We start from the raw sequence: 27,813 nt of genomic DNA, 5'->3' as shown, positions 1-27,813 counted from the left end.
CTAGTTCCACTGACACGTACAATCCAGAGGCTCTTGGAAGTTGTATTCCACCACCGTGGCATTGCGTGAGCAGTAGAGTGTGATCGAGCGGGTTTGCAGTCCACTCTCGCGGCAGCACTTACAGAACCTGGCGTGACTGTTGATGTTGAAGTTGAATATAGTGGCAGACGGACATTTCCCATCACAAGAATACACTGTTACCTGAAAGAGAAGTGGGAGAGGGTAAAAACAGGGAGAGGAGACTTCACAGTGATATGTGATAACTCATAACTGGGCTTTTCGAAAATCTTTTTTTTCTGCAATTGATTTCTTATCCTTTCCCATCCTAAACCCCAAATCACTCTCTCTCTCTCTCTCTCTCTCTCTCTCTCTCTCTGTCTCTCACCGGTGCATTGCTCCTGCAGTCGTCTTTTCGAATGGTTGTGCGGATGGCCACCCGCTTGCACGTCTTACCATCCTCTTTACCTACATACATGTTCACACAGAATAAGATGTACACACAGTAACACTCAGAAATAGCTTATTAACACACCATACCTTGCTTATACCACCAGAAAACATGGAGATACGTGCAAAAACACACACACTTTGATCATTTCATAATTTGCCACGGAGGCCTGTCACTCACACACCCTGAAAGGCCTATTGAGCCGGGCTCTTTGTTGCCCAGCAGTAGGGGCTTGCTTTGATTGACAGCTGGGTGATGGGGGGCGCAGTTCTCATGCCAGAGATCCGGCTGTCCTATTGGCTACTGACCTAAACTTGACCTTACTTTTTAACCAATCAGAGTTAGTGAATGAAATGCCATGTAGGACTGGAATGTTTTTTTTTCTTTTTTTTTTTTTCTTAAGAGCAGTAAGATGGTGTCTAGCTTCTTTTCAGTAGACCACTGAGTTGCACACTGGAACTTGTTCTGCCTCACAGTTGGTGTTAACACTTATATTTGGTGAAGACCTTCACTGTGATTTAACATCATATACTGCCACATATAAAAGGTTACACGCTGGAGAGATAGGCAAAGTTCAAGTGTTATGATATGTTTTTGGGCTTAACCAACAGAAAAGTAGGAATTGTGATACAGACACACACACACACACACACATACACACACACACAAAGAAACGCACAGAAAGCTGAACAGTGAAAAGTGAATGAGTCAGTGAGTGCGAGAGTGATTGTGATTGCGAAAAGTACAAGGTGGTGGTACCTGTGTCACAGTTAGTACTACCAGTGGGGGTTACGGGATTAACGGTAAATGGTAAAACACCCACTCCAGAACCTGGGAGCATCGTCAGGACCGCAGCCGTCCGGTTAAAGGAACGCCAGGAGAACACACACAAGGTTACGTTTGGTTTAGAAAACACAGTTCACAAATTCACACACAAACACACAGAGGATGGAATCAGTGCAGCTGGCATGCACACAGATTTCACTTTTTTTTTTTTTTTTTGTTTTTGACTCTGGACAGCCAGTCAGTGGAGTCAGTTATTTGATGTACTACAAAGAGCAGCTCAGCAGGGCAGACTCTAACCCCTGCACCGTCTCACATCCTCAATGGTCAAATGCTCACCATGGAGCACCCCGATTGGCCAAACTGCAAGGTTGCTGCTAAAGCGGGCAAGCGGGCGAGGCTGCAATGCCAAATCCACAGAGAGAGAAAATGTCACCATTATATGTTTATTGATGCAGTTAAAAAGCACAGTTCACCCAACTTTCTAATGTCTTATTCCTATCTATCTGTAAAGTAGACACACAAAAAACTACAGAATCTTGAACCAGAAGTTCAGGAGGTTATGTATTGAGTTAGAATTTACTATTAACTGCTGAGTACAATCTTGTTTTATCCTGCTCTTCATTTATCCTTTATATGATTTCATTCGTTATTTCCTAACTTCATGACTTGTGTCTGAGCTATGGTGGCTCTCAAGGGACTCTGGGAAATGTAGTGATTAGACCAACGACAGGCTTTTGCTCCACCCTCTACGGCAGGCCACACCCCCAACCACTCAGCCAGTAAGCCCATCCACTGCCAGGCAACAAGGCGCTCACCCCTCTGATTGACAGCTGAAAGCGTTTTGAGAAGCAACTAAGACTTTTGGTGACTCACATGTCCTGCAGCAGCCGTCCACGTAGCTCTGAACCACACCACCACTCTGTAACAGCATCACAGCATGTGACAACAACGTTTATGGGAAACACAACGCAAAAGGCTCTGTTTGACTGGCCATCGCCTATAATTGACCGGTAAGTGTTCTGGAGGGGTCATTGGTTGATCACTGTTTCAAAGTCTTGGTCAAAAAACAGCAACAACTACTACATCAACAAAAACATCAATGGTGGCTTAAGGAGCTTGTAAGTGACATGAGAACAGAAAAAAAAAACTGAATTCCTAAAAATAGCCAATTTGTGTGCACAAGCTATCAGTTTGTGATATAACATGTTACCACAAATTATGGATCCTGTGGTTTTGTGCTATATTGCATTACTGCAACTTATAGACTTCATGGTCTCGTGGTCTAAGTCTACAGCATGAAATTTAATATATGGGAACAACATCCCATACATTATGGCAACGTAATTAATCGACTTGAAACCAGGCAGTCTGCAAGTTGCGTAGTTATATCTAAAGGCAACAAACTCATTTCTTTTGCGCACAAATTTAGTTACTTGTGGGGATGATATTATCGGCCTTGGCATGTCACCTCTGGGGCTCCATGGAAAAATAGTCAAACAAATGCTGCTCATCCATGTAGCACGGACAGTTCATTTCTTACTAAAATGTGAAATGTCAAACAGCATTCATAACATTGACTCTTTCATTAAAGTCCTAAAAAAACTGATATGGCCCATGAACATCTGATTTGTGCATTTTTAAAACACAGAAATACACACTAAGGCTGCAGGGTACTTTGAATGTTTGTCAATGTAAAGTCAAATGTACAGTATAGGCAGAGGTCCTGACCTGAATACACTCTGTGTCATTGAAAGGTGGGCAAACCACCCCAGAGCCAAGGACCACTGCTCCCACTGCTGTCTCCATACAGTCATAGCGTGTGCAGTTATCCACCCAGGAACTGCCTGCCTACAAACACACACACACACACACACACACACACACACACAGACATAAGCATGCATGCCGCATACACACACAATCAGAGTAGGCACTGATAAGAGTAGGTACATATACATGAGTACAGATGCATGTGAATGTGCTTTCTCTTACAGTGAAAAGTTCTGTGGTTCCATTCTCACTGGTGAAAGTGCAGGAGATGTTTTTACAGGAACCACAGCACACCTGAGGGTCAGTGGATGCAACGTATACCTGGTGCTGAAAAGGTAAGAAGAAAAGCAGGATAAAAAATAGGATTGTATGGAAGATGAATGCATGAAGAAAAACAATATATACATGCAAGCAACATGCATTCACAAGCATGCTTCTCAACATCTGTGTTTCTGCTCCACCAAACGGTGTTGCATACATACTGGTTCACATTTCTGAGAGCAGTTGACAGACGAAATGTCCATGGTGTAGAATCCAGTGTCTGGATCTTTGTGGTGCAGGCAGTGGACGGTGTAACACAGCTCTCCCTCAAAGTACTGAACCAGAGACTGGCCTGGGCTCAGCACCGTCATCCCCTGGAAAACACACACTTCCGCTTTCTCTGTACACACACACATATAAACATACACATATAAATGCATATGACAAATGATCAGTAATCATCCTCTAAATGACACTAATATAAGTGAATTTCCTTCGGGATGAATAAAGTATCTATCTATCTATCTATCTATTGAGGTTTTAATGCAATTTGGAAGTGCTAGTGAGCATGAAAAATATGAAGTAACACGCAGAGTAGGAAAGAACTCCTGTGTCTCTTAGCACACTGTTCTCAAGTGCAGGGTGTGTGCATGTGTGTGTGTCCGTGTGTGTGTGTGCGTGTGTGTGTGTGGGCATTTTTCTGTATGCATTACACGTACGGCATTTATGCAGAGGGCAGCCACAACTGGTGCTGCTGTCTGGGATCTCCACCAGCACTTCCCCCTGAGAGAAAACAAAAAGACTTAACTAGCTTTTGTTTTCCTCAAACAAAGACTGTGATGCAACTATCATTTGTTGACTTACCACCTGACAGACAGGGTGAGAGCTGTCATCACATTGGCATTCTGAGCGAGATGCAGAGGAAGTTTAAGAGAGAAGCAGAGTAAAGATTATGTTCGCACATGCATACATAATCATTTCTGAGACCAACTCAACTTCACTCAAAACAGACAGGGAATTAATACCAATGGGAACTGTGCATGTGTGTGTGTGTGCGTGCGCATGTGCGTGTGCATGTACCACAGTGGTGCTGTGGGCAGCAGTGTCCAGGGACAGCAGTTTGAACCAGAGAGAGACCAGGTGCACAGCTTACAGATGATTCAGGACACAAGCTGGTATCACACACTGCAAATGACACAAAGTATAAACATGACTTTGAAGACACACATACACACACACACACACACACACACACACCTCACACCACCTACCACAATGGTACCGTGGACAGCAGCTGCTGGTGGTATTCATATCCACAGCCAGGATTTCTCCATGTGAGCAAGTTGGAACAGGCTCAATGCACGACTCACACACTGTGTAGACAGAAAACAAAGACAAACCAAAATATTTGCTGCTGTAATGGATGGAAGGGCCAATAAATATGTCATGATGGATGCGCTGCCCTTGTATTGAAGTCTTCATTTTAGACAGACAGGTGATTGACAGTTAAACCTTACCACAGAGGTAAGAGTAGCAGCATGATTTGTCCTCTCTGACCTCCACTAGGAACTGATCTTCTCTGCACTCCGGGACAGAGACAGAAGGACAGGCCATGGGGTCACACTCTGACGAAGACCGAATACAATACAGTGAATGTTAGCGAATGGAAAAGAATAAGCCAACCACAATGAGTTTATGCCATGTTTGACAACTCCACAGGAAACAGCAGGAAAATGTAAGATAGGTCTCACCACATCTGTACTCCGGGCAACAGGACAGGGCGCTGTAACCAATCACCAATCTGTTTCCGTTATCACAGGGAGGAGCCTCGCTGTCACAGATGGTCATGTTGCACTCTGGGTGACAGGGCAAAGAGAACAGGAGAGAAATGATCACTGAATGCATCCAAAGAGCAAGCTAAGGCCCTAGAAATTCAAGAAAATAAAATATTACATATTAGTGTACCTTTCAGTACACTAGTTTGGTAGGTCTAGGGGACAAATGAGTACTTGCGGTGTAATTGTATTGGGTGTGAAAAAGTAGATATGGAACAAATATTTCAGGACAGGAGATACTTGAGGATTGTGTTGGGAGACAGTGCTGTGCAAGAACACCTGGCAGTAAGTCATTCTGACACGAAATGATTCACCACTTCAAATGCATAAGAAGTTAATTAAACTGGTAAACTCACCACAGATCTTTTTCGGGCAGCAAGCTCCTTCTTCCAGCACATCTAGTACATACTCTCCCTCCCTCTCACACAGTGGGGTAGGGACAGAGCTGCAGTCTGGTTCAACAGCCACCACGGAGCCATTCTCCATACACTTGTACAGACAGCAGCCTCGGGCTGAGCCATTCCACACTTCACCAGGGGCCCGAGGGTTGCCCTCGTTATCTGTGCACACTAGATAACCCAAAGCCAAGTAAATATGCTGATATCCAATATAGCTGTAGGAGGATCTAACACTCAACAGTATTAGGAATAATGTAAAAAGCAAAGTCAGACTCTCTGACAGTTTGGCCTTTGCTACATAGACACCTAATCCCTTCGTCACTCACCACAGCGATCCTCAGTTACACAGTATGCAGAGTCAGCCCGATGCAGGATGGTTCCACTTCGGCACACGCATTCCTCCCTGATGTAGGAGCAGGTGGTCTCCTCGTAGTACTCTCTGTTCTGACAGGTGCGACTGGTGCAGGTGCTCACACATGGCTGATACTCCTTACCAGGGGGACATCGCAACGCTACAGGATGACAGGCACTTAGCAATGCATGAGAAAATTAAAAACACCAGCGAATGCATCTGTTTACGCGTCTGACACGGTTCTGTGCGAGTGTGTCAGTGATTTCTTTGCTTGTGTCTCCTTACGGCAGAAATTGTGTCGTCTCCAGTTGATGCAGACTTGGTGTGTGTAGCAGACAGCTACGTACGCCGCCAAGAAGTCACACTGGTGATCCTTGTAATGCAGGTCCCCCGCCCACATTATGTCACAGAACTGCTCTGGAGACACCTGAAAAACAAACAACCAACCCCAAAGTCATGACAAGAAACCATATACCTGCTCTAAGCTACAAGCTTATAAACCAAAGCAGTTTTGCATTTTGTAGCTACATGGCTGTGGCAGGGTGTGAAGGCTCTCTGGCGAAGCATGGAGAGGCAGGTGGAGCAGTCCCCGGTGGTGCAGTTGTCTCCAACCCTGCGCGTGTGTTCGGCCTCATCGGTGGTGTGGACCCTCCAGGCCTGCAGAAACAGCCCCATGTCTCCCACCTCTCTGATCACCGTGCCATTGGGCAGCTTCAGGTCATCTGCTGGGTTCCCATCACAGCAACCTGTCAAAACAGGCATATGGCAAACACAGGCAATGTCACATTGACTGGCAGCTGTACTTGCTGCATAGACAGTGTTTCACTAAAAGACAGAGTAAGATAATGTGAATGTGAATCTCTGTAATTAAATCAAATGGCTCTCACCATTACAAATTGACAAAAAACATAATTACTTGAATCAGAGAGACGTTCCGTGTTACCCATTACGCCTTTAGATGCTGATAGCATGTACTTACATAAATGAAGCCGGCGTTGATGTAGTCAGAGCCTGGCAGGAGTGTGTATGAGTGTGTTTGTGTATTCACTCACCACACAAGCCTCGGGTAGGTGCAGATGCATTATGGATAGCAGTGTACTGCAGTACCATGATGCCAGTGCTGTGGTACCACTGGATGTTGACCCCTCCAGGTGTATGGATCAGGTACATACTGCCTGTGTCATCCACATAAAGAGACTGACGGGAGAAGGGAAGCCTGGCAGACCTGTAGTTCACTGACACCTGGAGACAGGCACACAGACACAAACAGATTCATTACTTACTTGTGAATACACTTAATTGAGTTGAGGTGGAGCTTCTGTCATTTAAAAAATGCAAGGAAGGTCACCGTGCGGTCCAGTCGGTTGATAATGATTCTGTAGGAGGAGGTAGTAATGTTCAGCTTCTTAAAACACAGACCAGAGGTTCCACCTGAAGGACTCTGGCAGAGAAAATGAGAGAAGGGGCCGACACAAGAGAATGATATTAAATGTATTTATAAAAGATTTTTCCTGTGATGCAAACATAACAACCTCTCTAATGAACAAGGCAGATGAACAGAATGGTACTCACAGGCCGTCTGATCATGTTTACACTCTGCAAAGAAAACGTAACACTTTTAACTGACAGCGTCTAATAGCATTCAGCTTGATTAGCACAGAGTCCATTTAAACTTTTATATGGTACCTGGCTGGTTGGACATTTCTCCACAGTACCGATAATGGTCTCCCTGGGCAGGTGCACCAGGATGTAGGAGCCGTTGTCATACAAAGCCACGTTGTTACCATCAAATGTGATGACACGCAGGTCTGACATCACAGAGCAGCGACCTGGTGTAAACAAGTAATTTAACATAGTTGTACTACAAAAGACCCTGAATGGTCGCAACCATAATTAGGTATTATGTAGCAAAATGATTCAAGGGACACAAAATGCATAATTAATCACCAGATCTGAGTTCATCCAGGTAAATGATGTTTTTTTTCTAATGACTCGGTTAGCCTGTTATTGAAGTATTAGACAAAATGAGTCTTTAATTTGTCATGTGTACTTACAAGGGCATTGCCACTGTGGGCAGCAGGGGTCTGTGTTGATGAGGACAGGCAGGCCCAGTAGACTGCAGTGGGGCTGGGTGGTGTTGTAGCGACAGTGGAGGGAGGAATTGTGGAGCAGCAGGTCTCCGTTGAAACAGATCAGCTCAGCACATTCATCGATACGGTACGAATATGGGGGCTGTGAAGCAAAAAGGACACTTTTTTTTACAATGTATGTCTACAAGCCACAACACTTATGCATGGCCTTTTGTAGTCATTTTCCTGTGAAGCATTTGCACGACATGCTTACTCCTGAAAATTAACATATCTGCTTTAATTAATCTCATATCTCCCTACTGTTATAACAGGACAGAAAGAATAGAAATCTTGGTTACATTTTCCCATTATATGGATGTGTTTCAAATAGCTTGTTACTGAATATTTTAGATATACTGATATTTTTACATATTTACATACAGCACATATGTCATATTTACTAATCCATATGTAAGAAAGCAGTTACAGCTGAATGAAACTTGTAATTAGCAGCCTCAAGAAACAACTGTATGTAAATTTGTACAGGTACTATAATCCTTACTCTCCCATACTTCCCACTCAGTCAACATGTTAAAATTTATGGGTGGGGGAAAAATTGATTCAGCATAAGATCACAAATCTTTTTTCCCACCACAACAATTTTTGATACCCTGATGCCAAGAATGGATCTTTTTATTTACATTTCCATGACTTCACTGACACAGACATTATGAAGTTCAAACCTTGGAAAAAGCCAACAGTGTTCGTCATAGACTGTATAGAAAATGCTGATCTGAGATACAAGTTATTTATTATATGTATTGCTAAAATATGTAAAATGCTGAAAAAGCCACTTCAATTTGTTGCTTATTGTCATTTCTTTTCACCATTAGGATTAACACGACAGGTCATTCTAATTGTATTTACGTAGACCTAAAGGAGATATGGTGGATAATTTGGATTCCACAAAACAGAGTATGGCGCTTGTTCTGTTCATCTATACAAATAAACACACAAGCATCACAAATGGCAGTTAATAACTGAATCCTGATCAACCCAAGAATTGTGACTAAATCGAACCATAAGATCACTGATTCCTACCAATAGTGAAATTATTTGTTTTTACAAGCCTAATTGTTTAGAAACTTTTTTACATTTAAATTCTATTTTTCCTCACTGTATCCTATTACCTCTGCTGTAACAACATCCCCATTTCCCAATGCTGATGATTAAAGTTTAGTTCTGTCCAATCCTGGCATGTCCTGTCCCACACCTTCCCGTAATGTCCTGTCCTATCCTATATTGCGCTGACCAATCACACACAAATGGGCAGGGAATAGCAACCAAAATAAAAGAAAATAACCCATCTGATATAGTAAAGGCCAAAATGCCTCAGATCACAGATCCAATCTTCCAACACATTCCGTTGTTATCTCCTCTGGAATGCTGGGGGAAGTCTAAGTCTGTGTCTGGGCCGGCACACCCACTCTTGACATGTAGATCCCAGGTGTGTGTGTGCATGTGTGTGTTCGTGAACTTTGCAGCAGTGTGCTAAAAGTCTGGCTAAAACAAACACACTCACTGTGCATGGGGTAGTGGGCCAGACGAAGGCAGGTGTGGTTGACGTTTCCTCTGTTGTAGGAGTCGTGGTGGGGCTTGTGCTCGTCTCTGTGATCGCAGGCTCGGTGGTGGTCGACTCAGTGGTCTCGGGAAGGGGTGTTGTGGTTGTCATGGCAACTGTCGAGGTCTCCATCGGTGTGGTGGTCTCAGTGGTGATGGTTGTATCGACTGGTACTGGCTGAGGAGTGGTTGTGGTGACGGGGATGGGGACGTGAGTAGGAGTGGTGCTAGGGGTGGTGACGGTGGTGACGACTGTGGTGGTGGGTGGCTTTGTGGTGGGGGTAGGTGATGTTGGGGGTGGTGTCGTAGTTAACGTTAACGTTGAAGTGGTGACCGTGGTGGGGGCTGGAGTAGTGGGTGTTGTGGTGGAAGCGAGAGTAGTAGAGGGAGGAGGGGACGTGGTGGAGGGGACAGTGGTCGCCTCGGTCACAGTGGTGGGTGTTGCTGTGGTCACCGCAGCGGTGACCGTGGTTACCGTGGTTTCGATGGGTGTTGTTTCAGTGGTACTGAGAGTGGTACTCGTTGTCTCCGGTGCGGTGGAGGGAGTGAGAGTTGTAGATACAGGTGTGGTGGAAGGTGAGGGCGGAGGAGGTGACGTGGTGGATGGCAAGGAGGTGACCCGCTCCGTGGCTGGCGCTGTACTGGGAGTAGTAGTGGGAGGGCGGGTGGTGGTGGTTGCTGTGGTGGGTCTGACAGTAGTGGTGGAAGTAGTCGTCCTTCTAGTAGTGGTGCGAGTAGTGGTGGTAGTGGTGGTGGTGGTGGTGGTGGTGACAGTAGTTGTAGGCCTTGTGGTGGTAGTAGTGGTAGTAGTTCTACGAGTAGGTGCACGAGTTGTAGTCGTAGTGGTTCTAGTTGTTGATGGCGGTGTGGTAGTTCTGTTGGAACGTGTCACATATGCAAATGGGGTCGGAGTTGGAGGGAGGGACACACCTGGAGCAGAGAATATCAGTTATAAATTGTAAGCTGTTATTGGTAAAATTCACCCAAAATCCAAACTATTTCCCGTAACCCAAAGGAGTACTAACTCTCTTAGACTGATACAGTTCTTTGGCAGGACACAGTTCCCAAAGATTTTATCCCTTAATCGAGGGCAGAGGATCATGATGGTTATCCATGTCATTGTTTTTGGAAAGAACTATTCCAACTGAGTTTTTCACATGTACGTTTTTGGCTCCACAAATGCGTAGTCATCTAGCTCAATGGCATTGGGGTGCCAGGAGACAGGTAAGATTGCAGGAGACTGGAACCCTTGCCAAATCACACAAAGACTATCTGGATGGATAGTGTTAATCATATCTGTCTTTTTTGGGGGTGGTAAACAGCCCCTTTTCTTTGAGACAGCATGAGTTGTACTCACAGTCCTCTGTGTAGACACATCTTCTGGTGACCTCATCAAGGACCATATTCTTAGGACAACGTGGAAAGCAGCCCTCCACACTGTAACACATACAAATACATTTTATATATATGAATGTAAATTAAATTACTCCAGTTGTATTGAGAGTCATTTCAAAAACCAAGTCTCTTACGGCGGTAGGAAGTGGCAGCGTGTGGCATCTGGGTCACTGCAGGTGTGGACACAAGGGCTTGCACAGGCCTGGTAGCGCCATTCACACATCATACGGTACGGTATCACGAAACTGCTCTCTGGCAGGGGAGAGAAAAGCACTTGATGAGTCAGTGTATTTATGTGTGTATATGAGAGCACGTGTCACTGTATGTGTACATGCATGTGTTTCTGACCCTCCAAGGTGAAGCTGCTGCTGGTTTTGAAGCCTTCTGAGTTATCATATCTCTGGGCTCTTGCTGCTGTACGTGTCAGCGTTAGAAAGACTCCAGGTTGGCCGACAAGTTCAAAAGAAGTGTGACCAGGCAGAAACAACCCCTGGTGCTGGATAAAGGTTGCTCTCCGACTAAATTCCTCCCCTCGACTCCAGCGCTCCAGCTGGAGCTGGCTGCGACCCGTCACAACCAGGAAGTAGTTTGGTCTCTCCGCAGACTCCAATGACACCACAGGGACACCTAGGAATATGAGTGAAACAGGGGTAAGGTTACCCCAAAGAGTGCAGTAGTGTCACTGTGCGACTATGTGCTTCTGAATGCTCACGTGATGTGCGATCTTTTTGCAGGCCAGCCGTGATCATGAAGTTGAACAGCAGTCCTGGGGCCGGCAGCTGCCCTGCTCTCTCCCTCACCAGGGGAAACAGTGAGCTGCTGGTGCGATTCACCCCGAACATGGTGTCATTATAGACAGCACTGACAAAGGTGAATGGGCCGTCACCCAACTCTACAGGGAAGTGACACAGAGGATGAGAGTGAGGGTGTTTGACGCAGTTTATACAGTTTGTAAATATTAAACAGCCTCTCCACACTAATGCTGGGAACAGATCACCCAAATTCTGACCTAATTTTGTCACCGCCAACAATTTTCCAGTGTTGTGCCTAATTATGAATTTTACAGTTCAGTGGCTTTAAACCAAGAATTGACATTTGTCATCCAGGATGGCCATAATTTATGAAAAAAAAATAGGTCTCACAGGTCACAGGCTTTTGTCAATTACTATGGTATTCCTATGACATCTGGACTATTATACTATTAATTTCTTCTCCCCCTCCCTATAATCACCTGCAGACATCCTGTTAATAAGTGAAGATGGCTGAATGGTTGGGTCAAAAGTGCAGTGTGGCCATTCTCTCAGCCAAGACATTGCAAGAATTTATGTCACTATAAATATATAATCTGGTGTAGTGACCATCCCCATAAACAGAAATACTGCATCATCTGATCTCGGGATAACACTCAGTCAAGCATACCTTGATTATAGTATTCACAGTCGTAGGCTGGAAGAGAGCAAGATAGTTCAAAAGTTACAAAGATGTTTGAAACAAGATATTATAAACTATGGATTACAGATTGAGATTAGATTATATAAAATTGTGCCTTGCTGCATGTTAAGATAGATGCTGTTGGAAGTGGGTCACAAAGGTGAGGGTGGCAAGGGTCACATCTCTCAGACCAACACAGAGTTGACAAATGTAATATGAGTGTGTGTGTCTATGTGTGTACTCACGACAGACAGAGGGCGATCTCCAGTGTATTGTGACCCCCTGCTGGCAGCATTTGTGAGCATAGGCGGCGATGGAGGTACAGAGACACTCACAGTCACCACCGCGGTTACAATTACAGGTGTCTGTTAAGCAGTTCCTGTAGAACCAGGCCACGTCCACCTGGAAAGGGCACACACACACAGACACGCACACACAGACACACACAGTAAACCAGGCCAAATCTCACTGGGGGAGGCTGGGGGAGGTCCTGTTTGGGGGGTTGAGTAGTTATCAATAATTCAGTCTGGAAATGAATGATGACATATGAGCACAAAGGAATGTGGGTCAACCTCTGGTGCAGAAGAGATCAGATGAGAGCCACGCCAGACAAATCGCATCAACAATAACTTGGTTAGTCCAAAGACAAGGCTAATTGGGCTTCTGGTGTCTTTTGGCACTGGCCGCTGAAATGCGGGTCACACTGACAGCGCAATTCATCACAATAAAGGAAACGCAAGTTGACCTCTACTGTATCCTTTTGACGATTTGAAAAGCACAGAAATTGTAGAAGAAGAGGAAGTGCACTGAATCCTGTCTATGGCAGCTTGCAACCTGCAAACTCTTAAATGTATATATGGCTCCATCTACTGGCCACACAGGGAATCTTGCATTGAAAACAGTAGCATTACCTGTGGATAATGCTGAGATTTGTTATAGAACATTTGGGTGTGCACTGGTGTGTGCATCGGTTTGTGCATGTCTGGCATGTTGTTGTGTTAATCTCTGAGGAGTAGCACTTAATCTCTGGTATCAGATAGGAGCGGTTCCCATACCTATTCACCAACACTTACCCACTGTTGTGAGCAAGATAACCTTTCCACAGCTGCACAGGACTCACTCCATACTGAAATTTGTGTGTGTGTGTGTGTGTGTGTGTTTGTGCGTATCAGTTTGTATGTACTCACCACATTGTGACAGGGTGCAAAGACATCACTGTAGAGAAGTGCACACTCCCTCTTGGCATACGGCTGTCTCCCTAAGTCCCCTTCACACGGTCGTTTAACGACATAGTCACTTTCACACTGACTCAGACGTAACACACACACACACACACACACACACAAACACACACACACACACACACACACACACACACACACACACACATACACAAAGAAAGTGATTGAGTGTCTGATTACTCTTAAATATCACGCTGGACTCAAGGGAGATGAGCACACAGAAATTAGAGGGGGAAACTGAGATCTAGAACGTGGATGAAAGAGTGAGTGAGAGAGAGAAAAGACAGAAAGAAGAATGAGGGTGAATCAGAATTAATGATGGAACGAGGCAATCAGACATTAATGCAATGAAGGAAATGACTGACTTCAACACAGCAGACTGGTACCTGTCCCAGGGCCCAGCTATCTCCGAACGTCTGTGCGTTGGTGACTTCCATGTGGCTGGAGGTGGTCATGTCGTTCGCAGTCACACTGTCAAAGTTTCCACACAGGCCAGAGAGCAGGCCCTGGAGGAAAAGGCATGTTTCCTTTCAAAATAACAGCCCAACTGAAGATAATCTCAATCACTGTTAAGCTAGGTTTATTAACACAGTCCTTTAGCAGGACTCAAATCCGGTCCAAATCAGGTGCAAGCAGGTCTCAAATTTACATGTCATATACACTACTATTTCACTATAAGCACTACATACTTGATGCCTTCATATACTGTATCATATACCTTACTACACCGAGACACTTGCAACACAAACAATATGTTTATGCAAAGTTTTAAAGAAGTGAAGTGTGTATTCAGTAAGATTCCTGTTTTTGCAGTGGTATCATTTCAGCACTGAGAACTGTGAGATGTCCCTGGTATTCATATGAATTACCAAAATTCTGGTGTTGTGACACCTTTTTATATACAACAAGTGCTATGTCACATGCATCATATACTGCAGAACATGCCATACTACATAAACACACTCATACTTACTTTAGACTGTGAGAGGAAAGCCAGTGGAACACATGTCCAAACATGCAAACTCCATACAGAAAGAACCAAGGCTCAGATGTGAACACAATGCCTCCTTGCTGTAGAAGTTGTGTCTACTAGTTTAAATTTATGTGCCTATAGCCTAAATTTATAGCAATGGGTCCAGACCTTCCACTGAGGTCCAGCTCTGATGTGCACAGTGGTCTTGCGGTCCCAGAGGATGGTCAGGTCCTGGTTGGCGAAGTAGACCACGGTGTAGTAGCCTGCCTTCCACAGCTCAAACTCTGACCCTCGACCCACAACACTGGACGGGCTCTGAGGCAGAACAAACAAATTAGATGTTTCATAGCAAGAATCACTCAATTTCTAAAGTGACATACACGAATAGCCAGATGGACAGAGAGAAAGACAGAGAGAGAGTGTGTGTGTGTCTGGTGCATACAGGGTTGCCAGAGTTGTCTGTGAAGTAGATCTTGGTAAGCCCCACATGAATAACCAGGATTTTCATACACACAATGCCACTCTCATAGCAGTCCTTGTTTTGGGCAACAATGGACACCTCGGTTTCTCCAATACTCTGCAGAGAGGAAACAAGAGTTACATATTGATACAGAGTTATATTCACATTAATTACTCATGGTTACACGTAATACTGTGATAATAACCTCTATCTGTACAGTAATTTTCAAAACCACAAAGTGGTTTTACAATGTTAAAATCAAGTGAAGAGAATAAAAACATAAACCAGAGAAGAATATTTGTTAACACTTTACAATAAGAGTACAACAATTAACGTTAGTTAGTGCCGTAATAAACATTAAGCAACAGGTAATAAACATTAAGTAACAGTTAACTAACCATTAACTAATGTGTCTAAGAATCATGTATTAATGCTGTTCATGCTAAGGTATTAATTTATATGTTATTTAGGGGTTATTGTAGATATTATTAACATTAGTAAATGCCATAATAATCATTAACTAACAGTTAATTAACCATTACGGCATTAACTAACGTTAATTGTTGTACTCTTATTGTAAAGTGTTACCAAATATTTTCAAGTAGGCCAAATGAAATTTTGTTCAAAACCTTAATGAACACGCACGGTTTCAGATTGTTTTTTAAAGCAGTGAGCGAGTCATCAGCTGTCAGATCAGCTGGGTGGGAGTTTCAGCGTTTGGGGCTATATTAACCGAAAAATGACTCCACACAATTTAATAGTGGTAGTTACAAACAGTGTGATCTACATATCAATACTGCAGTGGTATCCTTCACCTTCTCAAATCACAGTTTCATTTTTGTTTATTTGAAGGGTCCATAGCTGCCTGCTAGCCATCTCTTCTCGGGCTCAACAGATGTTACACAGAAACTGATAACGTGTAAGAAAAGGCGAACGCCACATGGCGGATTTGAAGTGGGAATCTGATTCTCCCTCTTCAGTTAAACAGTGTCAATGCAGATGAATAAGAGGTGACAAGTGGAGGAAGCAATTCTAAGCGATTAAGATACAGCCGTGACCTGCTTCCTCATTCTTTGGAGGTCTGCATGGTGGCTGGCAGGCGGTTCGGTCCTGAATTGGAATTTCTGTTCTGCTAATTCTAATTCTATATCCCTGGGAGCGCAGGAGCCCTGGGGTTTGTAGTGAACACTGGCCCCTTTGTGCCGCTACAGCTTTGCACGTCTGCTAGCATTACCTAGGCACTCACTCACACACACACACACACACACACACACACACACACACACACACACACACACACACACACACACACACACACACACACACCTCAATCTGCTCTAATTAAAACTGAACTCTTTCTTCCAAGATTAGAAAGTGAGCTTCTTGGATATGCTTTCCCAGATCCCAATCAGTTTTGGCAGGAAAACATCCAGGATGCTCCTCCTTTGCCCTTAAACACATACCACGTCTCACACACACTCCTCTGACACACTCTAGCACCTGCACTCTGACACCATCTGCCTAGCATTTCGGTGTCCCAACTGAATCCATACCTTTGTCGTCTGCAGAGGCAAAGTCAGGGACTGCAACAAAAAGTTTTTTAGAGTCTGATACCGATATCCAGTATCTTTACACCCATGATGGCTGATACTGGTATGTATTTTGTAATAACTGTAATACAAATGCAGGAGCAAAACAGGATAAACTTCTGAAACTGGACTGTCTTCAGATAATAGTTACTTAAACAAAAGACCGTCTTTAGTTTAATCTTAATCTAATTTTACATCTGTATTAGGTGACACACTGCTTTACAGATACAGACAGAAGCTGATACAGACAGTCTGCAGATATATCTGGCTATCCCTAGGACACACAGGCACTCTCAGACACTCACACACAGCCTTCACTCACTTTGAGCAGGTAGACCTGGCAGTCAGAGTGGTAGTCATACTCCAGACCATCAAACGTGTGGTAGTGTCTGTCGCTGTAGATTGTGCACACAGCTGGACACGGTAAATAGCTGCAGTTAAAATAGCCACGGTGACACACACTAGAGAGACGGAGATGTGGATGCCCATAAGAAAAGTGGACAAAAACAATAGAGAAGGGAGGAAAATACAGAATCATGCTGTACAAATTCAGCAATGTGATACACGCTAAACACAGTAAGAAACTGCATTATGTATAATGTGATTATATCTGAATGTCAGGGATTTTTAGTGTCCAAGGGAAAAAAAAACATTACGGAGCACAGTATGGGGGCTATACCATTTGTAACATGGACTGTCCACAGTTTCTCCCGGCAGATACTCAAGGCCCAACCAGGCACAAGGACAGTTGTCTGGATAGTAACACTCCCCACGGTGCAGCACCAACCTTCACAGAAAAAAGGTATATCAAGCAATATGCACCTAAAATGTAGACAGCGTTTGGATATAAACAACTTGTCCCTATACTGTGAGTGTAATCTACAAGTTAGAAAAGCATGTTAGTGACCAGAAGTCAAAATCCTGGACATACTGGCACGATATAGTTTCAGAGAGAGAGAGTATAAAATGCTCTCCCCTCCCTCAACAATTACTGCCAAGTTGCCAAATAGGAAAGCACTCAGCCCCAACGCTACACCCTACAAAAGTCTCATTTAGTATTCAGTCTAATAAAAAGATTTTTAAACAAGATATTAAGGCTGAAAAACAAAATGACTTTAAGATGAAAATCTTTTGGCCAACAACAGAAGACTGTGGTTGTACTGGGCAGCACACAGCACATGGTCAGTCACTCTTCCACGGATAAATAACAGTTTAAAATCTGACCCAGCAATCATTTTAGAAGGAAGCGAGTACTTGTATTACCCAGGAGGGCAGACACAGCCAGGGATGCACGGTGTGTTGGGTGGGCAGGTGAGGTTCAACATCAGGTTATGGCAAGTCGGCTGACAGGCCAAACCTCCTCTCTGCTCAGTGCAGCTGTGGTACACCTTCCCCTCAGGGCACTCCCCCTCATCTATGCTATCTGGCTCTGCAACACACACATGTACACACACACACGCACACATATCAGTCCCCAATAAACATCAGCCACAATAGCCAGCCATGAGAAACAAGTTCCAACATCAGACATAAAGTTCTTGATTTCAGCAAAAGGGGAAAACAGTCTGACACGACTCTTAGGCGCTGGAACGAGAAAAAGCGCAGGAACTGAAGGAAGGGTGGAGGGAGTTACCTCTTTCTTCTGGCATACACTCCATCTTCCCATTTTGGCAGAGACTGATGGAGCAGACAGGAAGGGAGAGAAATGGGGTGAGTTCACGGGAAAGGAACCAACATTATCAAACACAAGGTTACTTAAAGTTCTCCACGTCTCACTTGAAAATGTAAGCCTATTAGAGGATGTAACACTGTGTGCAAAACCGAGAGCAAGCAGAATAAATTTTCAGGCTGTCGGACTCGGTCAAGGCCAACTGTGACGTACCAGGGGCCAGAAGCACTGAAGGTCACCTCCCCTGGCTGCGACACACCACCCATGGAGTAACAATGACACTGAGACCTGAGGATACACTTATTATTTTAATTAATGAGATTTACTGATGATGATGATCTGTGTGTGGATGTGTTTCTGTGTGTGTCTGTGTGTGAGGGTTTCTACCAGATGGCAACTGATGACCATCATTATGATGATATACAAAGTGATGAAGCCTTACAGCTGCACGCAGCGCTGGCGCACATCGTCATAGTAACTGCCCTCCATGCAGCCACATCCCTCAGCACAGTCATCAGAGTCGCACGTCTCCGTGCTGGAGAGAGCACGACACGACCGGCCACAGGACGACACACAGGAGTGGTACAGCATGCCTCCCAGACACACCATCCCTGTACACACACACAGCCACACACCCACACACCCACACAAAGTAACAGACACTTTATCATACCTATGTCGCCACTGAGTCTGCCCACATGCATGCTACTGCTATTAGGTGAATACTTTATATCTTTTTTTTTTTTTTTTGGTAAATTCCAGCTTTTCAGGAATTAAGAGAAAAACACACTATTTCTTGGTGGCCATGCATTTTTTGAGTGTGTCAAACTGGTTTAGAAAAGTGTTACGGGATCTTCTAAACTGCATGTGATTCGTCAGTTGAAGTTAAAACATAAAAGCACCCAAACTGGAGTTACTAGATTTTCACCCAGCAGCTCCATGGGCATATTATGGAGCTGCTGGGGTTAGATTAATTTCCTTAGTTTTCACTTGATGTCACAACTCCAGTTCCAGGCCCAGTTCCAATTCATGGCCATTTTGAGCATCCATTTCAGGTCCTTTCAGCAATATTTATAACACAACACAGTGTGAACCACAGGAAACATTACTAACGATTATAAAAACAAGATGTAAAGAAGAATGGGAGACTCACCACACTCAGAGATGTGCGATCTGAAGTTAATGTTGACCCCATGTCTGGCGCAAAGGTAAGCATAGTGAGCCAGTGCGGTGCACAGACAGCTGTTCCCGCAGCGACAGGCCTGGTGGCGACACTGCTGCTGGTAGACGGTCGGGCTGACGTAGTCATGGCATGGAGCAAACAAATTCCCCAAAAGCACCTCACACAGAGACGCATAGAATACTGGCACACACACATAACAGGGTTTAACAGATTGTATCTATACAGTTCTGTGCAGTTCTGGTCTGAATTAGTCGAGAACCAAAAACCAGCATATCTTACAGTCCAGTAATGAATAATAAAGATGTTACTATATACAGTGCCGTCTGTCAGAGTTCTGCTGCTCAGTCTCAAGCAGTTTATCCTCCTTAAGGGAGCTGTGGGATTCATACCAGACTGTGGCAAATTCTGTGTATCCCAGCAAATGTCTTACCAGTACCAGACAAAATACAAACAAGAACATACCATTGTGCTGGTTCATCTCACATGGGTCTATGATGGGCAGGTTGACTGGAGCCACACAAGCTGACGACACCTTCCAAGCATTGGCATGGAGCTGAGGAGTACCCTCTATCATACCTGCTGGAGACCTACACAAACAAAAAACACAATTACATAGTGCAAGTTCCAACATTTACTGTTAAGTGTGAAATATTTTCTTACAGGAAGTCATCTCGCAGGTTTCCATTGAAGGTTCCACATAGGCCAAGCGTCAGTCCACGCCATTGGCTGTCCAGCTGCAGATAGACCCGCCCCCCTTGGCCATCATAATGCAGCCGCAAACCAAGCCCTGCCTTTAGTTGTGTGAATACAGAGGTCAACTTCCGTACCTCCACAGCATCTGTTACCCAGAACACAACATAACTCATGACTACACTTGAAACAACAGTATAAGAGATGTCAGTCCTGAGAGAGTACATTTCTTTTGATGCTATCACCTTGAGTTTCTGCATAGAATATAAAGTTATGGTGATATCTGAGGCTTTTGTGATCCCTACCGTCGAAATAGGGCAGGACAGGTGCTGGGTTGACCCCGATAAGCACCTCCCCCTCTCGGGTCAAAGTGACCTGGCGGCTCACATCCTCGTCCAACACCACCGTCACTGACTGGATACACACCTGCTGCTGGAGACACACAAGTCAGACAAAATAGGAAGGTTATCTCTTTATATGGAATGCCGCAGTGTGTGTGTGAGTGTATATGTGAGCGTATAGGAATATACTTGGGTACAAGCAATGTGTGCACAGTTGGTGTACTGCGGTGTGTGTGTGTGTGTGTGTGTTTGTGTGTGTGTAGACACAAGTGTGCACACTACCTCTGCACAGGTGGTATACTGCAGTGTGATGGTGAATCTGCTGCTGGTGCGGCTCTTCGCCAGGACGTACTGACACGCCCCTGGCTGGAGGAACATCCTACCATCAAATGTCGTCACAAAAACATCTCCTACAACAGAGCACTCCACTAGGGAAGGAAACACAAAGAAGAGAGGGAAAGTTATTCATACAATAGAGAAAGAGCGTGAGAGATGTCCTAATGATTCTAGAAACTTCCCTCCTGGAACTACTTGATCTGAACAGGAAAGGGTGAACTCACCTGTGCAGTTATTCTCAGTGCAGTTCCACACTCCCCCCATGCACACACTAAAATTAAAAGAGCACCACATACTGGGTTAACAGCACAAACAGACATCAATTGCGCTGTATGCTCACTGTGAAATGCAGATACACACTAACCAAACACTGCATCCCTGCTCGAGCACGTGCCCCTGTACATACGATGTCCCGTGGTACACACATGGACACTGAGAAGCAGCAATACATGTTCCATTCTGCAAGATAAGGCCTATGGGAAAGAGGATCGGAGAAGGAAAGCTTACTTGGAGTTCAACAGACTAAATACAGTTGACAGAAATTATGAGGACTGCATGCTTGTCTTTTTAAATACCATCAGGACAATAGCAGCCATCCAGGCAGTGCAGATTGGTTCCCAGACACTCTTTCTCAAATGTACAGGTGGGTGGACAGCAACTGATGCAGTCTCTATAGACAAAACTGTCCTCGCAGCCATCATCTACATATAGAGAGAAATACCTGTGTTTAACACTAAAGACAGATTATACCGGCATGAAATGACAGTAGTCCAACACTGATTTTGCCTGTTTAACTTGATTCATTTATATCTTCTGTGAACTAAAATACTGAATTCAAAAGGAATATCTTCACAATCAAATTAAACTTCTACAGAGACATTTAACTTAATCTTTTGTTGCTGGTTAATGTCTGTATACGAATACACCATTTACACTTACACAAATATATGTCAAAACATCTACCAGCACAGCACTATTAGAAAATGTGCTCAATATGCAGTATATAGAAAAATCAGAAAATGAATTAAGAAATGATGTTCTCTCAAAAGCATTTAAATGCACACTTAATCAAAGGTATGTTACAAATGTGGTTCCCATTGTTAACAGACAATATGTTTGTTGTTGAGACAATATGTTTTATATGCTGTGTAAATGTACTTTTGTATGCTTATGCTGTTGAATGTCTCTATTAATACCTGACTGCAATTTTCTTAATTTAAACATAAGTCTAGGAAATGTTTTAGTTGCTTACTACAGGAGGGGAAGCTGTCCCTCCACTCTCGCACTGGGTAACCAACATGTGAGCAGGCTCGGGTGTACTCAACCAGGGCTCGACAAAATGTTTCCTCATCATCAGACCTGAAACAAAACAATGACTGAGCAGGGTTTTTGGGGACTTTGCCTCTAGCCGTGCAGCCACTATTTATTATTCTGTGGAGTGTGTGTAACTGGGCTCCCAACTACAGCAATAACAACACTGGCAGAAGACAGAAGACACAAATGTAACACTCCAACACTGACACTAACAGGAGTTTTGACTTACACACACAGGTCGGAGACACAGCTGGCCACAAAGGGGTTTGGGTCAATGTTTTCATGACAGGACAGAAATGGGAAGAAGAGGAGTGCACTGCACTTCTCTATAGCATCCTGAACACACACACACACACCCATTAAAAATGTCAAGAATAAAAGGAAAAAAAAAAAAAAAAAAAAAAAAACTACCAGAGCTACAGCATAGAGGAACACAAACACTGTTTCTGTCACAAGAACACATGAGTCATTCTGGACAATGGAGATGAGTTAAAAATAGCCTGTGATGCTATCTGTCCCTACAGTATGACTTTTAGCATGATACAGTCATCCAGTCTTTATTAATTCATGTATAGTCTATTATTAGACAACATGGAAACAACAGTCAGCATGACTAACATTATGAGTGGTTGGCAGAAGTGCAAAACAGATCTCAGGATTTGATTCGCTGACTGGGAAGCTGAAAATTGAGAAGCTTGTTTTTTTTCTCTGAGCTTCAATAGTTGAACTCAGAGTAGAAGGCGAAACGGCAAAAATCGTGTTGCCATGTTTCTTACATCCATGTCTGACTCAGACTGGCACGGCCCACTGAAGTCCAGGTCTACTGAGGGACAGGCGCGTTCATGTGGCAGGTCCACCGCCCAACTGTTACCAAACACTGCAGGCTCGTCTGTATGAATGCCTAAAACACCAATTCAACACACAAAACACACACCCAACACATACACACACACACAAGTAAAAAAAAAAAATGCACATACACAGCATGAAAATACATTAATATGCAGTCCAAACATGAATGCTGATGCACAAACAAATACATTTCCTGATTCTCAATAGTGCCCTGATTCTCAACAGTTTGACAAAAACTAGCCCGATAAAAAGTCAACCAACAAGAAGAAGCCAAAAACTGGGTGTTTGTGAAAGCAACATGTTTACAAATTCAGAAGTTTATTTCTTTAAAAAGGCACATGGCACATTAATACATATTCATAAATGTGCCAGATTCAACCATTTGGGCTCGTTTTCATCTGCAGTTATGTAAACCAGTTCACTGCAGCTCTAAAACCAGAGTTGTTCCAGCCGTTGTGTATTCTCTTTCTCTGAGCTCATCCCCACTCTATTGGACATTGTGCAGTTCAGATTACTGGTCATCCGAGTAAGAATTCTTGCTCCTTCCAGCCAGACAAACACAGTCTATCAGTCTTGCCCCCCAACCTGAGGCACTCCATTGCTATAATTGGCCCAATACAGTGTTGAGTGTATAATAATAATAATTGTGGTGGGTGGGTGCTGATAGAGGGGATAAGAGGACAAGGGGCCGGTTGGGCCGGTCTTACCACGAGCAGTGGTGAGGTCATCGCTGGCCAGGTGGTTGAAGTTCCCACACAGGCCACAGGGGGCACCCTGGTGCTCCTCGCTCATCTTCAGGTAGACACCCGAGCCTCCGTCCCAGGCCAGAGAGAAGCCAAACACACTCTTCACCAGGAGGTAATCAGCCAACCGCTCAATAAACACACCGCCTACAGTCTGTGGCAGACTTAGCCTGACATTATATACAGACACAAAGAGGCACATTCACATACACACACACACACACACACACACACACACACACACCGTATAGTCATTTAAGGGAATGATCTGCAAAAAAAGAGCCCTATTGCTTTCGGTCATTCTTGTGTGTGTGTGTGTGTGTGTGTGTGTATACGTGTGTGGGGGCTGATGTGGTAGCGTGTTAATATTTTAAGGTATTTTTACTATTGTTTCCTCAGTTTCGCTGCAAGATGTATCATCAATCTCAAAAACCCATATCTGTCTTTTCCTCCCTCTTTCGTCCCAAAACACACACCTACGACCGCCCTGGTGGACCTGATACCCCGAGATGTGGATCTCCTCCTCGTTCGGGAAGAACAGGCTGAGGGCTCGTGGGCACGAATACACACTCCCCTCACAAACCCTGCTGTTGTGGACCTGGGAGAAGAAGTGAGGGTGAAAGAGTCATAGAGATAAAGGCACAGAAATTCATTAACAAGGATTAGCCAGTGGTGGGTAACTTGAACTAGCATTCCAAAACATACCAAATCACCATTCTGGTAAAGGGATTGCCACATACAGCCACCGAAACTTATCTGGTGTCTATTCTGACTCACCACAATGACTCTACTAACTGTGACTGCCTTTATCTAAAACTTATTACAAATGGGTAGTGTGTTTCCGATCTCCGTGCTCTTACCCACACTGTGTACTGTGGCGTGGCTGAGTTGCAGTCTTGGGCCAAAATGTACGAGCAGGTTCCAGAGAAGTAGAAGTAGATTCCATCAAATGTTTCATAGTGGTGCTGACCCCACGACCTGCAGATCCCGTCTCTATCCTGGCCCTGGTTAGGTACTGAGAAGCACACAGGCAATACCCTAAAACATTATGTTACAGGACATCAATACTGTTTACAGGCACATTCAAGGACTGCTATTCAAGGACTAACCCTAACCCTAACCCTAACCCTAACAGAAATTCAACCGTCCTTTGATTCTGTCACACCAAAAAAAAAATTAAAAATTAATTTTTTTTTACCCAAACAGGCCAAAGGGTTGTCACCTAAATTAGTCAATTTTTGTCCTTTCATTACACTGCATGCACATGCATGCCTTTGAAATGTTGTGTTTAGACGACTGTAATGTCATCAACTGGAATCTGCCTTCCACTGTCAGATGTTGTTGAATCTGTCACTATTTTTAAATCATAACTCAAAACACATTTTTATGGTTTGGATTTAACTGACTGCACTTTTCTGCCTGCGTAAGGTACTTTGTAAGCTTATTTTTAAGTACTAAAAGTGCTATCCTTAAGCTCAGACACTGTCTGACACATACCACAAAACCATACAGAGAGGAACAGGGATAAATAGTAAACCACATCTTCTTCTGATTACAGATGAAGTGTCAACAAAATCTTTGTAATGACCAGTGAGCTACTTGTCATCATGATGGTAACTGATAATTCCGGGTTAAGCATGATACCTTAAGGCTGAAACCCATTATATCTTAAATAGATGCCAGTCCATTCCAAAACACATTTTGAGCAAGGAGATTTTTCACCCTGATCTTCCAAACTTGTAAGAAACAAACTTCTCTCTTGACTTGACATCTACTGCGGCGAGTGACCTTGACAGTATGTCTGGCATTCTTTGCCTCAAGAAATTGTGTGCTCTTGGCCCTTTTTTATGCAATTCTTTGACTTGTTAGTTTCACTTACTTTTTGATTTTTTAGTTTCACTATGACTAAGTATAAATAAGAGAGAGAGACAGAGAGAGGGACAGAGAGAAAGGGACAGAGCAAGGGAGGGAGCAAGAGAGCGAGAGAGAGATATGGGGGAAATCTGATTATTAATGCTGGAGTGTATTCAGGTAATTAATGTTTGTTGAATGATTGGAGAGTCCGATTCTGCCTAATACCGTCGATATAAATGTGCATACATGTGCGTGTGCACACACATGCACACACACACATACACACACACACACACACACACACACACACACACACAAATAGCTTCACATTCACCACATTCCAATATCACTAAGGGTCTTATTGTATAATGCATTATTAAATAGTTGCAAGCTTGGTAACAAGCTGATCTGTTACATAGCAGGAATGGAGTTTGTCATTCAACCACAAGGCTTCTTTGACTTCATCACTGTGGATGAGACTCCCCTCCATATGACATATCAGAGAAAATCAGAGCTGACACCAACGGCAGATATGCCCCCGTGTCCGCGTATGTCTGTGAACATGTGTGTGTGTTACTCACTGATCTGGCAGCGGTCGCCCAATGCCTGGAACTGAGCACAGTCACACACACCTCCCTCCTGACACCAGCCGCCATTGAGGCAGCCACAATATTCTGGGAAAGACACACACAAAAAGTCAAACTCATTTACCCCAACTTTACTGGATAACGATAGTGTTAAGGTTATGTGTGTCCATTTGTGATCAGTTCATGAGTAATATGTGTGTGTATGTATGTGTGTGTTTACCTGAAGAGGCGTCTCTGGCTGTGTAGTTGTGTAGGACGCTGCGTGAGAGAGCGCCCTCGGACAGAAGTGGCCTGTATGTCTTGGAAAACGATGAATAAACACTTAGAGTACATCCTGCAACATATACTTAGATTTATCAGTCACGCTGTACTGTACTGTACTTTCGGTGTACATGTCCCTTTAAGTTAAAAGTTGCATCAGTGTGTCTGAGAGAAAGTACATTTTTAGTGAGTGTGTGTCACTCTCTACAAAGACAGCTTTGTGCCGGTTAGGGTGTTGTGCGCATGTGGGTGCCCTGACCTCCTCTGGTTCTCTTAGGTGTAGTGTACCAACCTCCTCCCCGAGGAGATCCCGTTTCCTCCGAAGTGCATTAGCCCTTCTGCACACACACAAACATGCACATTAGTGGGAAGGAACAGTCAGAGGGGAGACTTAAGTGCACTTTACACCACTCGAATTTAAACTCCAAACCCCTCTTTTCTGAACCCTCACACGCACACCTCCAAGTGCATGTACACACACATTCACACACACACATCCACACGCACACTAGTGACAGGAGCAGCAAGTGCAAATACTCTAAGCCTATAAATCATAGAATGACCACTACAACACGTAGTGTTTTTAACAGATGTTAAAATTAAAAAAATTTGCTCATGATATTGATATTTGACTGTCACTAATTCCCCTTCTTCCATTTAGTTACCTCTGTAGTCTTCCCTCTGCCTCTGAAAGCTGGCTGTGAGCTCCTAAACATAAAAATAAAAATATATATTGCACAGGAAAATCATTATCAAACAGTTAAGTTATTTGCCCAAATTAAGTTGATTATAATTTCTGAGGTACAAAATCAGTTACACACACTATCCAAGGGTCATGTTAAAAGTGTTTCGTACTGAGTTTATAGTGGCCTTGTCACAAGATTACAGGCATCTTTACCTCCTATGGCATCACAACATTCCTATACATTATTTCACACTTTTTATACTTTGCTGTGACATTTGTGTACAATATTTTTGGATTTATATTGGATGATAGAGTTGTCAGACTCACCCTCAAGTATCAGCAAGTGGGAGACTGAAAACGACATAAGAAGAAATCGTTTCACAGTCCACTTTACGTTCATCTCAGAGTCCGAAACGAAGCTCCACCGAAACGTTAACGGTGCATCGCAGTGGCCCGGGGAGGGAAGGACTGAGGATGTTTGCTCGCACCAGGACGATGCACGGTCGCACCTGAGAACCTACCTGGCGGCGATAGCCTCCTGAGCGGATGACGAGAGCACCTGTGTGGGCAGGTAAGCCTCCGTCACTCCAGCATCCCCAGCCAGTGACAGCAGATAAGTCTGGTAATCACCTGTGTATGTGTGTGTGTGAAGTGTGAGAGTCCGCAAGGC

General features: G+C 44.0%; 1 protein-coding gene across 1 annotated transcript; it reads right to left on the bottom strand.

Annotated features, from left to right (window-relative positions):
- On the bottom strand, positions 1-27,543 carry otogl (otogelin-like). The gene is made up of 58 exons (XM_030053976.1): positions 27,471-27,543; positions 27,124-27,166; positions 26,751-26,796; positions 26,418-26,496; positions 26,192-26,284; positions 24,617-24,771; positions 24,233-24,354; positions 23,721-23,926; positions 22,938-23,062; positions 22,391-22,497; positions 22,100-22,206; positions 21,423-21,548; positions 21,212-21,320; positions 21,072-21,118; positions 20,794-20,939; positions 20,476-20,602; positions 20,141-20,318; positions 19,943-20,067; positions 19,451-19,660; positions 18,740-18,908; positions 18,511-18,585; positions 18,262-18,305; positions 17,892-18,057; positions 17,308-17,415; positions 16,951-17,089; positions 15,022-15,156; positions 14,748-14,894; positions 13,993-14,112; positions 13,553-13,669; positions 12,611-12,767; positions 12,354-12,380; positions 11,647-11,826; positions 11,283-11,561; positions 11,069-11,186; positions 10,897-10,976; positions 9,502-10,469; positions 7,905-8,082; positions 7,537-7,679; positions 7,423-7,446; positions 7,199-7,291; positions 6,903-7,092; positions 6,379-6,596; positions 6,136-6,277; positions 5,825-6,010; positions 5,457-5,669; positions 5,017-5,121; positions 4,783-4,890; positions 4,537-4,638; positions 4,346-4,450; positions 4,130-4,170; positions 3,985-4,048; positions 3,487-3,665; positions 3,227-3,331; positions 2,963-3,082; positions 2,108-2,153; positions 1,208-1,279; positions 386-465; positions 1-201 (listed from the first exon to the last, which is right to left on the bottom strand). The coding sequence occupies exons 1-58, from the start codon at positions 27,541-27,543 to the stop codon at positions 1-3; spliced, it is 7,968 nt and encodes a 2,655-aa protein (XP_029909836.1).
- Positions 27,544-27,813: the final 270 nt, after the last annotated feature.

Source organism: Myripristis murdjan, chromosome 6 (genome assembly GCF_902150065.1).
Source record: "Myripristis murdjan chromosome 6, fMyrMur1.1, whole genome shotgun sequence".
NCBI classification, from domain to species: Eukaryota; Metazoa; Chordata; class Actinopteri; order Holocentriformes; family Holocentridae; genus Myripristis; species Myripristis murdjan.
This window is presented reverse-complemented; position numbering and strand designations above follow the sequence as displayed.

Bases quoted from the DNA above. Each gene is read 5' to 3' on its own strand.
- otogl (XM_030053976.1), bottom strand. From the start codon at position 27,543: ATGAACGTAAAGTGGACTGTGAAACGATTTCTTCTTATGTCGTTTTCA. The intron at 6,597-6,902 runs GTGAGTGAATAC...CTGTTTTGACAG, and splicing joins ACCTACCCGAGGCTTGTGTG to GTTGCTGTGATGGGAACCCA. The intron at 5,122-5,456 runs GTGAGTTTACCA...CCTGTCACCCAG, and splicing joins CTGCCCGAAAAAGATCTGTG to AGTGCAACATGACCATCTGT.